General features: G+C 45.5%; 1 protein-coding gene across 1 annotated transcript in view; it reads right to left on the bottom strand.

The window, feature by feature from the left end:
• The window catches only part of LOC145417807 (cell adhesion molecule Dscam2-like), a 252,292-nt gene that overhangs the window by 170,618 nt on the left and 66,674 nt on the right, over positions 1–15,000 (bottom strand). The window contains exon 4 of the mRNA XM_080286430.1: positions 3,198–3,356. Coding sequence (XP_080142556.1) covers positions 3,198–3,356 — 159 coding nt within the window. The remainder of the gene's footprint in view (positions 1–3,197; positions 3,357–15,000) is intronic.

Below are 15,000 nucleotides of genomic sequence, written 5' to 3'. Positions count from 1 at the left end.
ACATGAAAACAGCAATACTCCAATTAAAAAAAAAACGAGGGGGGGGGGTCACGCAGGAAACTAGTCGGGGAAAAACACACACGGGGCTTGCCAATCTCCGGGGCGAGGGGGGGGGGCGGGGGAGTCAAACAGGGGGAGCCAAAAGTTAGCCATTCTGCATGATCGTTTCCCCTGACGCACGGCCAGCCACCCCAAGCTATGCCTGACCTCGCCAAAGTCGTTCACCTGACTTACTTACCTTACAATCTCACCTGTGATTTTGTTTTCTCTCTCCGGACGACTTTATTCATCTGCAGGCGATACCGTACACACAAACACACACACACACACACACACACACACACACACACACACACACACACACACACGCAGACCGAGAGGCAAACACGCTACCACCAGGCCACCACAACTCCAGGGTCTATGAAGGGCAGTCACATTATCGTGGAAGAGAGAGAGAGAGAGAGAGAGAGAGAGAGAGAGAGAATGGATCACGAAATTAAAGAGTAAATGCCGATAAAGAGAGAGGGACTATATGAGGAGGAGGAGGAGGAGGAGAAGGAGGAAGAGGGATAAGGAGAGAGAAGAAGGAAGTAAGAAAGAAGGGTGATTATGGGAAAGATTACCACGAGAGAGAGAGAGAGAGAGAGAGAGAGAGAGAGAGAGAGAGAGAGGGAGATAAAGACGAAAAGAGGTGGGGAATGAATGAAAATGAATGAGACAGGAGGGGAGGGAGGGAATGACTGAGATTGGAAAGGGGAGGGAGAGGAATGGGGAGGGAGGGAGGGGAGGGGGTAGAAAGGGAAGGGAGAGAAGGGGGAGATAGGGAGGGAGGGAGGGAGGGAAGGGAGAGGAGGGGAGGGAGTTAGGGAGGGAGGGAGAGGGAATGATAAGTGTATGACAGAAGGAGATACATACGAGGGTAATACTGTGGTATAAACACACTAATTGCTTTATTAATGCATACACAGAGGCGGGGGGAGGCATGGAGGAGGGGAGGAAAGAAGGGAGGGAGGGAGGGAAAAGAGGGAGGAAGGGTGGTAGGAAGAGAGAGGGAAGAGGAGAGAAACGGGAGGAAGAAGACAGGAGAAGGGAGTGAGAAAGAGGGAAGGTATTTAGATGGAAAAGCGGTATGAGGTATAAGACAGGAAGGAGGAAAAGTAACTGAGAGAGAGAGAGAGAGAGAGAGAGAGAGAGAGAGAGAGAGAGAGAGAGAGAGAGAGAGAGAGAGAGAGAGAGAGAGAGAGAGAGAGAGAGTTGGCTAAGTAATTAATGCAAAAACGCGAAGTAGGGGAGAATGGTAAACGGAAGTCGAGGAGAGGGGAAAGGAGAGAGAGAATTAAAGATAGAGAGAGATGAACCAAGGAAGAGAGAAAGAAGGAATGGAGGAGAAGAAAGAGGAGAATGAAAACGAAAGAGAGAGAGAGAGAGAGAGAGAGAGAGAGAGAGAGAGAGAACAACGCAGAGAGTGAGAACAAGAGAGAAGAGAGATTAAAGAGAGAGTGAGAGAGCAGAAGGAAAGACGGAATAAAGAGAGTGAAAGAAACAAAGAAGAAAGTGTGCACAGAAAAGAGAGAGGGGAGAGAGGAGATATACCAGATGTGAGGAAGTCTGAAATAATTAGACGAGAGAAGAAGGGGAAAAGAGAAGAAAAAAAAGAGAGAGAAAAAGAAAGAGAATAGAAAAAGATTAGAGAGAGGGAAATAGGAGAAAGGTGAGATACATAATAATAATAATAATAATAATAATAATAATAATAATAATAATAATAATAATGCAGAATATAAGCACTGATATAATTGCCCACCAGACTCATTTCGCTACGTCACCCCGACCCACAAACACAAATTACATGTATATTTGATTATTAAACCCTTCCTCTCTCGCTTCACCTTTAGCCTACCCCCCTACAACTCTGCCTATCCACCTGTCCGTTCCCTGTGGCTCATTTATCTACCTACCTACAATCTACATATCTACTAACATACCTACTTACAGATATCCAACATCCACTTACCTATATACCAGCTTACCTGCATGTTTACCTAAATACCTTGCTGATTACGTACCTCCCCCGCTGCCTGTCTGCGTGCCTTGCCATTTAATTGACTGACTGAATGCTTGCCTGCCACCCCATCCCCTCCCATCCTGCCTCCCCTCCCTCCCCCTCTCTCTCTCTGCCTACCATCTCCATACCTATCTGCCTTTCCCTGCCTACCAACCATCTCTCCAGTTCTGCTTTCTGTCTACCTACCTAAAGACCTCCCACTTTCCTGCCTACCTCTTACCTACCAGCCTACTGTATCTTCTTCAGGCCGACCCAAATTCTCTCTTCCTTTTGATCTGTTATCCTAATATTTATCTCATGCAGTTACGAAAAAAATCTTTACCTTTAACATCAAGACAGTGTCACCTAGCTGGGAACGAAGGGTTAGTGTGGTTTGTGTATCTATGTAACTATGAAACTCGCGTCTACTTGCTGCCTACCTGTCTGCGTACCTAGAGCCTATTTCCTGCCTACCTGTCTGCGTACCTAGAGCCAATTTCCTGCCTACCTGTCTGCGTACCTAGAGCCTATTTCCTGCCTACCTGTCTACGTACCTAGAGCCTATTTCCTGCCTACCAGTCTCGCTTACCTGCTCATGCCTATCCGCCCGCCTGTCTACCTATCTCATTTGCACCTATCCAGCTTTTCCATCCTACCTGAGATCGTTCCTCAAATGGCTGTGTGGGATTAAAAGGGGGGAAAGAGGTAAGGTCGCTGCTTGCAACTCTCTCCCTACATGCCTTCCTTCCTCCTGCTTATTTACATTTCCTAATACTGTATCTACTTGCGGACAAAATTTCATCAAGTATGTCGCCTCCTCTACTTCTCACTTTCTCCGCTGACCAATATTCCTAGGCTGTGAGAGGCTTGGTATGTTTCTCTGATGATTCTATCGATGCGTCAAAGAGGGTGAGAAGCGTGTCCTAAGTGTGAAAGACGCCATGGAATACTAAGGCTAACTTTTGATCCTTCTTGTACAGTGGAAGAAAACAACTATCTTCCCAGTTCCACATCAAGAAAATATACAACTGACGAGGGAGAAAAAAGAATCCCATCGACACTGTGTCTTAGATGGTTCCACTTTTCTTGTAGGTATTTGTCAAACCTCGGGAAGATATTTGTTTCTCTGATCACACCTGTCTAATCATGTCACCTGGCTGTGTGGAGGGCGTGAGGTGCCTGCCGTCCACCGTCCAGCTGGTGACGGAGACGTGCCTGGCCACGGCTGGGGGCAGGTCACACGTCACCACCGCCACGCCGCCAACCACGCCCGCGCTGTCACTCACGCCCACCTCAAACCGCTGCATCACAACTAAGGGGGGAGAGGGTAGCAGGGTATTAGTGGGGTAGACAGGTAGGTAGGTAGGTAGATAAATTAAGAGATAACACATATATTAGATAGACAGACAGACAGACAACACCGCCAACTCACTCCAAATCTGAACTGCCGCATCACAATAAGGAGAGATGAGGAGGATATTTTTGCAGTAGGTAGGCATGTAGGTATATACGTAGGTAGGTAGGTAAGTAGGTAGAATAACATCGTACCGTGAAGCATCCTCATTTGTGTGGGGCTCGAACTACCTCGCCACCGCAGGTCTAAAAGGTGTGTGGCCATCTCGGTAGGTGCAGGGTAATTGAAGCGTACAGGTAAATATCGGAGGGTGTGGGTGATTTAAACGTACATGTGGGGTGTGGGTGCGTGTGGGTGGCTGTATGTGTAAGTAGGAATGTGTGTTGTTGGTAGGAGGAAATGGACAGTCTTGGATGAACAAAGGAGTAAATGAGAACACCATAACTTCAGATCATAAATTGATATACTTTGTCAGAGAACGAAAAAGTTAGGTTAAGCTCAATTAGACGCTGGCAGGTATGACGGTCGTTTTGTTACGTAATTTGTTCCGCTTTACTGCTTGCCTCTCCCTCTCTCTCTCTCTCTCTCATTATTACTACCTCCCACCCCCTCCAACCCTCCTCCTCCACCTCACATCCTTCCCTCCTTCATACCCCCCCCCCCTCCAACCCTCCTCCTCCACCTCACATCCTTCCCTCCTTCATACCCCGCCCTCCAACCCTCCTCCTCCACCTCACATCCTTCCCTCCTTCATCCCCCCCCCTCCAACCCTCCTCCTCCACCTCACATCCTTCCCTCCTTCACCCCCCCATGCCCTCATAACGTAACCCGTAAATAAAGCAATAAATACGCCTCAGCCGGCCGCCGTATTGCCAGCCGGATTTATGAGCGAGGGGATCACGCCTGAAATACGGGTTAAGCACTGGATCACCGGAGGGAGGGATGGGTGGAGGAGGAGAGGGAGGGGAAGAGATAAGAAACAAGGGGGAGGAAAGGGAGGCGAGGAGATGAGAAGAGTGGGGTGCAGGAGAGGGAGGGATGAGATGAGATAGAGATGAGAGGGGGAGGGGAAGGGAGGGATGGGATGAGACAGAGATGAGAGGGGAGGGGGAGAGGGAGGAGGGGGAAGAGATAGTGATGAGAGGGGAGGAGGAGGAGAGGAAGGGGGAGATGAGTTAGTGATGAGAGGGGTGGGGGACGAGAGGGAGGGGAGGAGATGAGAAGAGAGGGGTGGGGGAGAGGGAGACAGAGAGGGGTGCGGGAGAGGGAGGGATGGGATGAGACAGAGAGGGGAGGGGGAGAAGGAGGAGAGGGGAGAGGAAGAGACAATGATGAGAGGGGGGGGAGGAGAGGGAGGGGAAAAGACAGAGATGAGAGGGAAGGGGGAGAGGGAGTGAAGGGGAGAGAACAGAGATAGGAGGGTAGAGAGAGAGTGGGAGCACAGAAAGAGGAGGGGAAGAGATAAAGGAGAAAATAGTGGGGAGGAGGAGAGGGCAAGGGAGAAGGGATGGGAGGGGAGGAGAAAGGAGGAGGAGGAGGAGGGGGGGAGGGAGAAGAGGGTTATGGGAAAGGGGGTAGAGGGAAAGGAGAGAGAAATGATGACGGAAGAGAGGTGAAAAAAAGGAGGAGGAGGAGGAGAAGGAGGAGGAGGAGGAGGAGGAGGGAATGGAGAGGGTAGCCTGTTCGTTCAGTCTCATTTACGTTTGTTTGCCTCATAATGCCTCTCTCTCTCTCTCTCTCTCTCTCTCTCTCTCTCTCTGCTAATAATACACTGGAAGCAGAACTTAAACTATTAAAGCCGGATTACCTCGATAGAATCAATATGTGTGTCGAGTTCAGTGTATCTAAATAACTCTCTCTCTCTCTCTCTCTCTCTCTCTCTCTCTCTCTCTCTCTCTCTCTCTCCCCCTCTCTCTCTCTCTCCCTGCCATTTTGTCAATAATATGGACATCTTTGAGTATCACAGCCACGTTACCTACATGGGATCAATAGATGTTTGTGTTGTGTATCTATTCTCTCTCTCTCTCTCTCTCTCTCTCAGTTTTGCCACAAGCCTTGATGAGTTTGGCAGTCCAATATTTAATTCAGCTCTCCGTCTGTCACTGTCTGTTATCGTGTGTGTGTGTGTGTGTGTGTGTGTGTGTGTGAGAGAGAGAGAGAGAGAGAGAGAGAGAGAGAGAGAATTAACACACAAACAGACACAGATGAAACACAACAAAACACCCCCCCAAGTGATCCAGGGATCCACCTGCATTTCAAGCCCTGATCCTCTCTCTCTCTCTCTCTCTCTCTCTCATTCTGGCATCCATTCATCACGTTCATGTAAAAACGGCTACATTCAATTAAATCTCTCTCTCTCTCTCTCAATCCGGTGTCCATTCATCATTCATTTCTGTAACAAAGGCTATTAAATTCAATCTCTCTCTCTCTCTCTCTCTCTCTCTCTCTCACACACACACACACACACACACACACACACACACACACACACACACACACACACACACACACACACACACACACACACACACACACACACACACACACACAGATACACACTGGTACAACAACGTTACTTGACATTACCCTTCCTATCTTCCGAAATTGAGAGAGAATTTGTCTGCTCAGAAATACTTATAAAAAAATAAAAAAACAGTATTAGGTTCAAATCCGGACGAAAAATAAAGAAATAATACTGAAAATTCTGGCTGGAAACGTAGTATGAATTTAGGCCTCTGAATACGAAAACGGGAGGAGTCTAAGTGAAGAAAGAAAATGGGAGAGAAAACCTGGTCTGTTATGATTTTGGGGTTGTTATTTTGGCTGATGTAAGAGGCTTTTGATGATACACACACACACACACACACACACACACACACACACACACACACACACACACACACACGTAAAGAACCAAAACACACGCAGCTTTCTATAACTGGGCTCGGTTTCATTCCTGCTGCGACCTACATCCAGATCACGTTTCCAAAGCCGTGATATGCAACCGGCAAGGAGTGTGTGTGTGTGTGTGTGGGGAGTTCTGTGCTGTCCATTCTTGCAACTTAAGTGGTGGCATGTGATGATGAGAGAATAAGGACGGTGCAACAAAGGACTATAAGTGATGTTGCAAATTGAGCCTTGCAATACGGTATCCTTCCACGGGATTTCGTATTTCTTGCAATATTCTGTGCTCATTCCTATTCCGTTTTTCATTCATTAATTTGAGTTTTTTTTTCTGTATTGTGTATTGCGTTTTTCTTTCAGTTATATATGTGAGTTTTTATTTTTATTATTATTATTATTATCATCATTATTATTATTATTATTTCTTCGTTCTTGCTATCATCAGACGCTTATATTCAGTCAAAGGCAATCTATTTGAACTGGGGTGGATAGATACAGAATTTCACTAACCCCTTCACTACGAGAACTCCCTTTACCACCCCTCACACTATCCTCATCGTCCACCTACACCCCAGCCCTACCATCACCCCAACCCCACTCCCCCCCTCTCACTCTCAATTCCTCCCCAATCTCCTACACTTACTCGACTGTCATTTCGTCCCTCGAGCACCCCTTCCCTTCTCTCCATTCCCCTCTCCCCTTCCCTTTCACTCCATCCCCCACTCCCCATTTCTCTCCATCTCCTCCCCCTTCCCCTCTACTCCTCTTCCCTTCACTCCATCCCCCCTTCCCCTCTACTACCCAACCCCTCTTCCCTTCACTACATCCCCCCTTCCCCTCTACTACCCAACCCCACTTCCCTTCACTACATCCCCCTCCCCCTTTTCGTCGAATCCATTCCCCAAACCCCCTTCTCCCCAACCAACCAACCCCCCTCCCCTTCACTACATCCCCCTCCCCCTTTTCGTCGAATCCATTCCCCAAACCCCCTTCTCCCCAACCAACCAACCCCCCTCCCCTCCAACAATGCAAAGTGAAGAGTCTGGTGGGACAACCAATCACCCCGACCCCACAATCCTCCCCCTCTCACTCTCAATTCCTCCCCAGCTCGTACACTCACTCTACTATCATCCAGTCCCCCAATCCATCCCCCTCCTCTCCAATCCCCCTCCTCCCCCTTCCCTCCAGCGATGCAAAGTGAAGCGTCTGGCATGTCTATCTCAACTATCCCCCCTCCCTTCGCCCTCCCTCATTTCCCGCCCCCTCCCCCTTCGCTCTCCCCAATTTCCCTCCCCCCTCCCCCTCACAGCTTAATACACAACCCGGGATTAGCACATCATAAACCAGATCAACGGAGGTATTTCTGATCTGTCACCCCCCCCTCCTCCCTTCTGTGTCTGTCGCACTGTCTATCTCTCCCACGCTCTCTATCTGTCTCTACTATGCTCTTTACCTGTGTCTCATGCTCTCTCTCTCTCTCTCTCTCTCTCTCTCTCCTTCCCCGTCTATTAATCTATCGGTCTGTCTATCTGTCTACTAATCCACAGACTTAGAGAGCTATATGTCTTGTGCTATCTTCTGCCTCTCTCTCTCTCTCTCTCTCTCTCTCTCTCAAGTATTTAAGTATCCATCAGTTCAGTTTCTTTACATCAATTAGCCTCACAAAATTTCTGTCTTTTTCTGTCTGTCTGTCTTATGCTATTTGGCTGTCCATTTACCCATCAATCTATCTATTTACCTACCTACCTACCTATCAATCCGTCTATCTATCTACCTAGCTATCTGTTCTGTTCAGTGACTCGTCTCTCCATCCATTTTTTCTCACTGTGTGCATGCCGGCAGTTGTTCATTTATTTTTACATCAATTTCCTTCATGTCTGTGTGTACGTCAGACTCTCTCTCTCTCTCTATTTATCTATCTACCTATCTATCTATCTATCTCAGTTTATCTACCTATATTCATTCTTTTCTTCATCACCGATTCCCCACCATCTCTCTCTCTCTCTCTCTCTCTCTCTCTTTCTCTCTCTCTCTCTCTCTCTCTCATATCCATACAACCCTCCTCCCCCCTCTCTCTCCCCTCTCCTCTTGGATTGCACTCATCTATCATCGTCACCAGTCGACGGGGGGGAGGGGAAGGGGAGATAGAGGGGAAGAGGGGAGGGAGGAAGGAAGATGGAGAGGAAGAGGAGAGGGAGGGAGGAGGGAAGGAAGATGGAGGGGAAGAGGGGAGGGGTTGAGTTGGAGGAGAGAGAGAGAGGGAGGGGTGAAATTAAGGGACTGATAAGCAGAGGGATAGAGAGAGAAAGCTGGAAGGGGAGGAGAAGGATGGGGGAGAGAGAGAGGGAGAGAGAGAGAGAGAGAGAGAGAGAGAGAGAGAGAGGGAGGGAGGGACGTGTACCTTGGCTCATTGCTCGCCTCATCAATCACCCTGCAAATCAGTGCCACGATAGCGCCACACACCCCCATCACAGGCCCTCTGCTACTATCTGACGGAACTGGCACACTCATACGCCCTAGATACCACTGGCCCACTCCTATAACTTGAATACTAAGCCCTGAGTCTCCTTGGTTACTAGTCAAATCAAGTTAAACGCACCGTAGTCACGATCACATGCTTTTTTAGTCTTCGTTACCTCTCTCTCTCTCTCTCTCTCTCTCTCTCTCTCTCTCTCTCCATGAATTTTGAGGCCACAATAAATGATTACCCCACCCTGAAGCCCTCATGGCGTGTGGACAACTCTCATCCCACAAAAAAAAGAAAAAAGAAAAAACAGAAAGAAAATAAAGAAAAAAGAAAAACTATCACCCTCTCTCTCTCTCCCCAGCTCATTATACCTTCATCATCCTCTTTTTTTTTTTCTTTTTTTTTTTTGGCTCATGAAAAATTTTGCTGGTGCTTCCTTTTCACATGACATTCTGTAAAAATTATATTCCTGTACTCCGCTCACTCTAAACTGGCCTAAAATTGCTCTCTCTCTCTCTCTCTCTCTCCGTCTTCAATGATTACCTGTGAGACAAGATTAACAAGAGATACGATGCTTGTCACGAAGAAGTGCCATGGAGAGGATGTAGAGCCGTAGTGTTGTTTTATTTCCGACTTAGTGTGTTATTAAGAACAATAGTCTCCGCTCAAGGCAAGGTGAAGGAACTGAGAGAGAGAGAGAGAGAGAGAGAGAGAGAGAGAGTGTGTGTGTGTGTGTGTGTGTGTGTGTGTGTGTGTGTGTGTGTGTGTGTGTGTGTGTGTGTGTGTGTACTACCCGATGTAAGAATGTATATGTATGAACGTACCCAGCACCCTACTGTACGTATGTATGCATATGTATGTATGTATGTATGTATGTAACCCACGTATACAGTATATGTATGTATGTGTGTATGTGTATGTATGTATGTACAGTATGTATGTATGTATGTATGTATGTATGTATGTATGTGTATGTATGTGTATGTACGTATGTGTGTATATGTATAACCCACGTATATATGTATGTAAGGAAGAGGATACGATGCCAAGTGACCTAAAAATATTAAGGTTTCATTAATATTAGACTTAACCCTTCCATTCCCTCTTTCCACACCACCACACACACCCACTCTGCCTCATTAACTCCAGCCCTACACCATCCACACACCTAATTACTCATCAGCTTAATTAACAATCCTCCTCTCTCTCTCTCTCTCTCTCTCTCTCTCTCTCTCTCTCTCCAGCTACCATCCTTTTCTCCCCCCCACTCCACCTTTCACCTTCGCCTCCTCCATCCCTTCCCCCCCTCCTACATCCTTCCCCCCACCCCTCTACGTCTCCCCCCCATCCCCCCGCCTCTCCCCCCCGACCCCCTACCCCCTCATTAAAGGCTGATCATTCTTAATTGGGTGATTACGATGCTGTGGGCTAGGGAATTGGTTCAGTAATTAGGGTTATAAGTAGGTAGGCAGGTATGTATCTATGTGGGTAGGTAGGTAGGTAGGTTTGTAGGTAAGTAGGTAGGCAGGCAGGTAGGTGGGTAGGTAGGCAGGTACGGTACGTGGGTAAGTAGGTAAGTAGGCACACACACACACACACACACACACACACACACACACACACACACACACACACACACACACACACACACACACACACACCTCAACTAAGTGAAATAAACTGCAGAGAAGAAAATAATCTACATCAAACTTTTAACACAGCGCAACCGGGCCGCGAGAGAATAATAAAAAAAGATCTATAACGCTAATAATAATAATAATAATAATAATAATAATAATAATAAAATAAAAAAGACTCCCCGGAATTAACAGTCTTAGGACGAACAGAAAACGGGCTTCTTGACATTACGTGATGTCTGTGAAATTGGTGGAATTTTAATGGTGGGATTATTATTATTATTATTATTATTATTATTATTATTATCATTACTACTACAACTACTACTACTACTATTACGCTGTTGCTGTTATTATTGTTGTTGTTATTGTTATTATTATTACTATTATTATTATTATTATCATTATTATTATTATTATCATCATCATCATCATCTTATTAATTCCCATCATCATCATCGTTAACTGTTTTTATTGCTACTATATTTCATTGTTTTTGACGTTAAATCATCCTATTACTGGTTATTATCCGTTCACCACTACTACTACAACTAATAACTACCACTACTACCACCACAATCACTACTACTACTACTACGGGACTACAACCACCACCACCACCACTATCACCACTAATAATAATAATAATAATAGTAGCAGTAGTAGTAGTAGTAGTAGTAGTAGTAATAATAATAATAATAATAATAATAATAATAATAATAATAATAATAATAACAACAACACCGCAGTAAAATCCAATAACAATACCTCCACCTGTCCCAGATCATTAAGGAAGGTAAAACTTAAAGAAACAACTCAATATATATATAAAATACTAAATTAAAAAATAACTCCTGACCTACATTGTTAAGGGAACGAAATATAAAGGAACTGAATCAGGAACTAGAGATGGAGGTGGTGGATGGGTGGCAGGGATGGTAATGGTGGTTAATTAGCCGTAAAGCAGCTTAATCAGTCCTAATGGCTTAATTAGGACACGTGACCACCCCCCCACCTACCCCCTCCCCTCTCAAGTCCCTCCCCCCCCTTGCTCTCTACGGCTCCCTTCCCTCTCTCTCGTCCACTCCCCTCTACAGACCCTCACTCTCCTCCCCTCCACCTCCCCCTACAGCCTCTCCCCTCCCCTCCACCCCACACAGCCCCTCCTCTCCCCCTCCCCTCCTCCTACAGCCCCTCCCCTCCTCTCCACTCCACCTCCCCCTACAGCCCCTCCCCTCCTCTCCACTCCACCTCCCCCTTCAGCCCCTCCCCTCCCCTCCATCTCCCCCTACAGCCCCTCCCCTCCCCACCTCCTCCTCCTACAACCCCTCCCCCTCCTCTCCTCTCCCCTCCCTTCCCCTCCCCTCCCCTTGTCATGGCGGTCAAACGCATTTTCTTTCTCGGCACAATTAACTTCAAATATATTTTCTTTCAACACGGCACAAATGGCATCGTATTTTATTTTCTTGCTTAGCACCGATCTTTCTTTTATTTATTTTCTCCTTTTATTTTTCCCCACTAGCACGAAGGCCAAATAATTCCTGTCTACCTCAAAATGAATTATATCTATTATTTATATCGTATTATTATCCTTCACCACAAGCAGGGCTCAGGGTCCTTCACCACAACAGCTTTCGATCTATTTATCTGTCTATCTACGAGTACCTACTGCCTGACGCCTCGTCCTGAGAGGGGGGGATAGCCTCACCAAAAGGGCATCCTGCATGTCCATCCTTCCTCATTAACAACTCCTCTTCCCACGACCAAGAAAAAAAAACTCTCTCTTAATCTGGAACTTCATTTCCCCACCTCGGCCTCGGTCGCCCTCTCCTTCCAACCAGCAGCCTCCCACCAAAACAACACAATTGTTTACGCACCACTTGCTTGTTCTCTTCATTTGAAAGACTCCAGCTTCCACTCACGTCAGCACACACAGGCTTGCCAACGCTGCCATGCAATCCTCAACAGATTATTTCTTTTTTCAGTCACCACGTAGATGTTTTACCGTCAATACAAACACACTTCCACACACCTGACTCTACAAACAGGTCCTCGCACTACATTATTTTTTCACTAAACACGCAGGGTTTTTTTTCGCTATAGCACAAACAGATTTTTACCTCATTTAGTATATATACCGTATATATATATATATATATATATATATATATATATATATATATATATATATATATATATATATATATATATATAATTTCTAAACCTTCTAGATTTTTCTGGGCAGTGTTCTCTCACTAATGGCCAGCAGACTTTCTCTAAAACACACACAGACACACACACACACACACACACACACACACACACACAACCGTGCAAAACATGCGCCTCCGCGAGATTAAATCTTGGGTCACCGTTTGCCATGTTTTACTTAATCAAACTACAAGTTAAAGGTGTGTGTGTGTGTGTGTGTGTGTGTGTGTGTGTGTGTGAGAGAGAGAGAGAGAGAGAGAATCACATTTTAAAACTTCAGTTCCAAAACAATTTCTTTATGGTAACTACACAAACCAAAAAAAAGAAAAAAAAAGAAAGAAAAGAAAAAGAAACACTTAAAAGAAAACTTCCATGGAATTTCCGTGACTGCAGCGAGGCCTGTGAAAATCTCATGTATGTATGTATGCATGTGTGTGTGTGTGTGTGTGTGTGTATGTGTGTGTGTGCAGGGAAAACCTCTCTCTCTCTCTCTCTCTCTCTCTATTGCCTTTATCTTCCTCTTATCTCCCTTCCCCGTCCCCTTCCCTACCTCATTATCCCATTTTTTTTTCTCTCCAAACTCGCTCTTTTCTCCCCTCCTCTCTCTACCCCTCCCTCCTCCTCTCTTTTATCTCCCCTCTTCAAATTCATTACCCTCCCCTCTCTCTTTACCTCCTCCTCCCCTCTCTTTTTATGCCTCTCCCTCTCTCTTATTTACCTCTCTCCTACACGCTTCTCCCCTTCCTCTTTTCTCTCCCTCTCCCTTTCCTCCTTTCTCTCCCCCTCCCCTTTCCTCCCTTTCTCCCTCCCTCTCTTTACTCACCCCCTCTCCTTCAGTATGTAAATCTCAGCCTTTCGTATGGAGGGAGGGGGAGGGAGGGAAAGGGTAGGAAGGGAGGAAGGGAGAGACTGCAGAGGTGCAAAGGGAGGAAAGGAGGAAGGTATGAGTGAGGGGGTGGGAAGGACGCAGATATGAAAGAATGAGGGAGGGAGGGAGAGGAGGGAGGAAGGACAAAAAGAAAGGGAGGCGGAGAGGAAGAACTGGTAAAGTAGGAGGGAAGGAAGGAAGGAAGGAAAGAAGGAATAATAAGGAACTGAGAGGGAGGGAGGGAGGGAGGGAGGGGGGAAAGAATGGCAAGCACTATGGAGGGAGGGAGGGAGGGAGGGAGGGAGGGAGAGGGACGGAGGGAAGTATGGTAAGGGCGTGAAGGTTTTTATTATCGTTCTGCCTTTTTGCAATATTTTCCTTGGCCTGCCCTGCATCACCCTCAACCATGGCACACACGGCCGAGGGGAACCAGACGAATAACTAACAATAACAGAATAACAATAACAGAATAACTAACAATAACAGAATAACAATAACAAAGTAACTAACAATAACAGAATAACAATAACAAAGTAACTAACAATAACAGAATAACAATAACAGAAGAACAATAACAAAGTAACTAACAATAACAGAAGAACAATAACAAAGTAACTAACAATAACAGAATAACTAACAATAACAGAACAACAATAACAAAGTAACTAACAATAACAGAATAACTAACAATAACAGAATAACAATAACAAAGTAACTAACAATAACAAAAGAACAATAACAGAATAACTAACAATAACAGAGTATCTAAGAATAACAGAATAACTAACAACAACAGAAGAACAATAACAGAATAACTGATAATAACAGAATAATAAAAGAACAGCAACAGCAATAACTAACAATAAAACAATAACAGAATAACAATAAAAAACAGATTAACAAGAAAACAACAATAACAAAAAAAACAGCTTAAAATCTACACATAAAAAAAAAACAGAAAATAAAAGAAGACAATTGAGTGCAAGATAAATGAAAATAAATGTAAAAGGAGAGACTAGCCCAAAATAAATCTGTCTTTGGCAATTCTATGTGAGGTAATTGATGGTTTAAAGGGAGGACGGCGTGACGAAGATTGAGAAGCAGAATAATTATAAATATATCGTTAACATTTATCATTATCAGCTTGTCAGTGAATAATAATAATAATAATAATAATAATAATAATGAGCACGGAAAATATGGAAAATCGTCTATCTATCTCTCTATCTATTGCCAGACGCCTCAATCCCGTTTGGGGTGGCCACAAACAAATCGCCTCCAAGTCGCCCTGTCCCCCGCCATTTCACTGCCCTGCTCCCAACTCACACACCCCTCTCTCATATACCTCTCCTCTCCATCCCTCCATCTCATCCTCGGCCAGTGATGAGTAATAGGTCTCTCTCTCTCTCTCTCTCTCTCTCTCTCTCTCTCTCTCTCTCTCATCAGTAATCCAACTCTTTCTTTCCACCCTGCATTATTACCGTGTATATCACATACTTCAGACATACAACTTAC

The sequence above is a fragment of the Coenobita brevimanus genome, chromosome 14 (genome assembly GCF_032717465.1).
Source record: "Coenobita brevimanus isolate Jiangsu-jjx chromosome 14, ASM3271746v2, whole genome shotgun sequence".
Classification (NCBI taxonomy): domain Eukaryota; kingdom Metazoa; phylum Arthropoda; class Malacostraca; order Decapoda; family Coenobitidae; genus Coenobita; species Coenobita brevimanus.
Note: the sequence above shows the minus strand (reverse complement) of the source record. Positions and strands in the feature narration are given on the sequence as shown.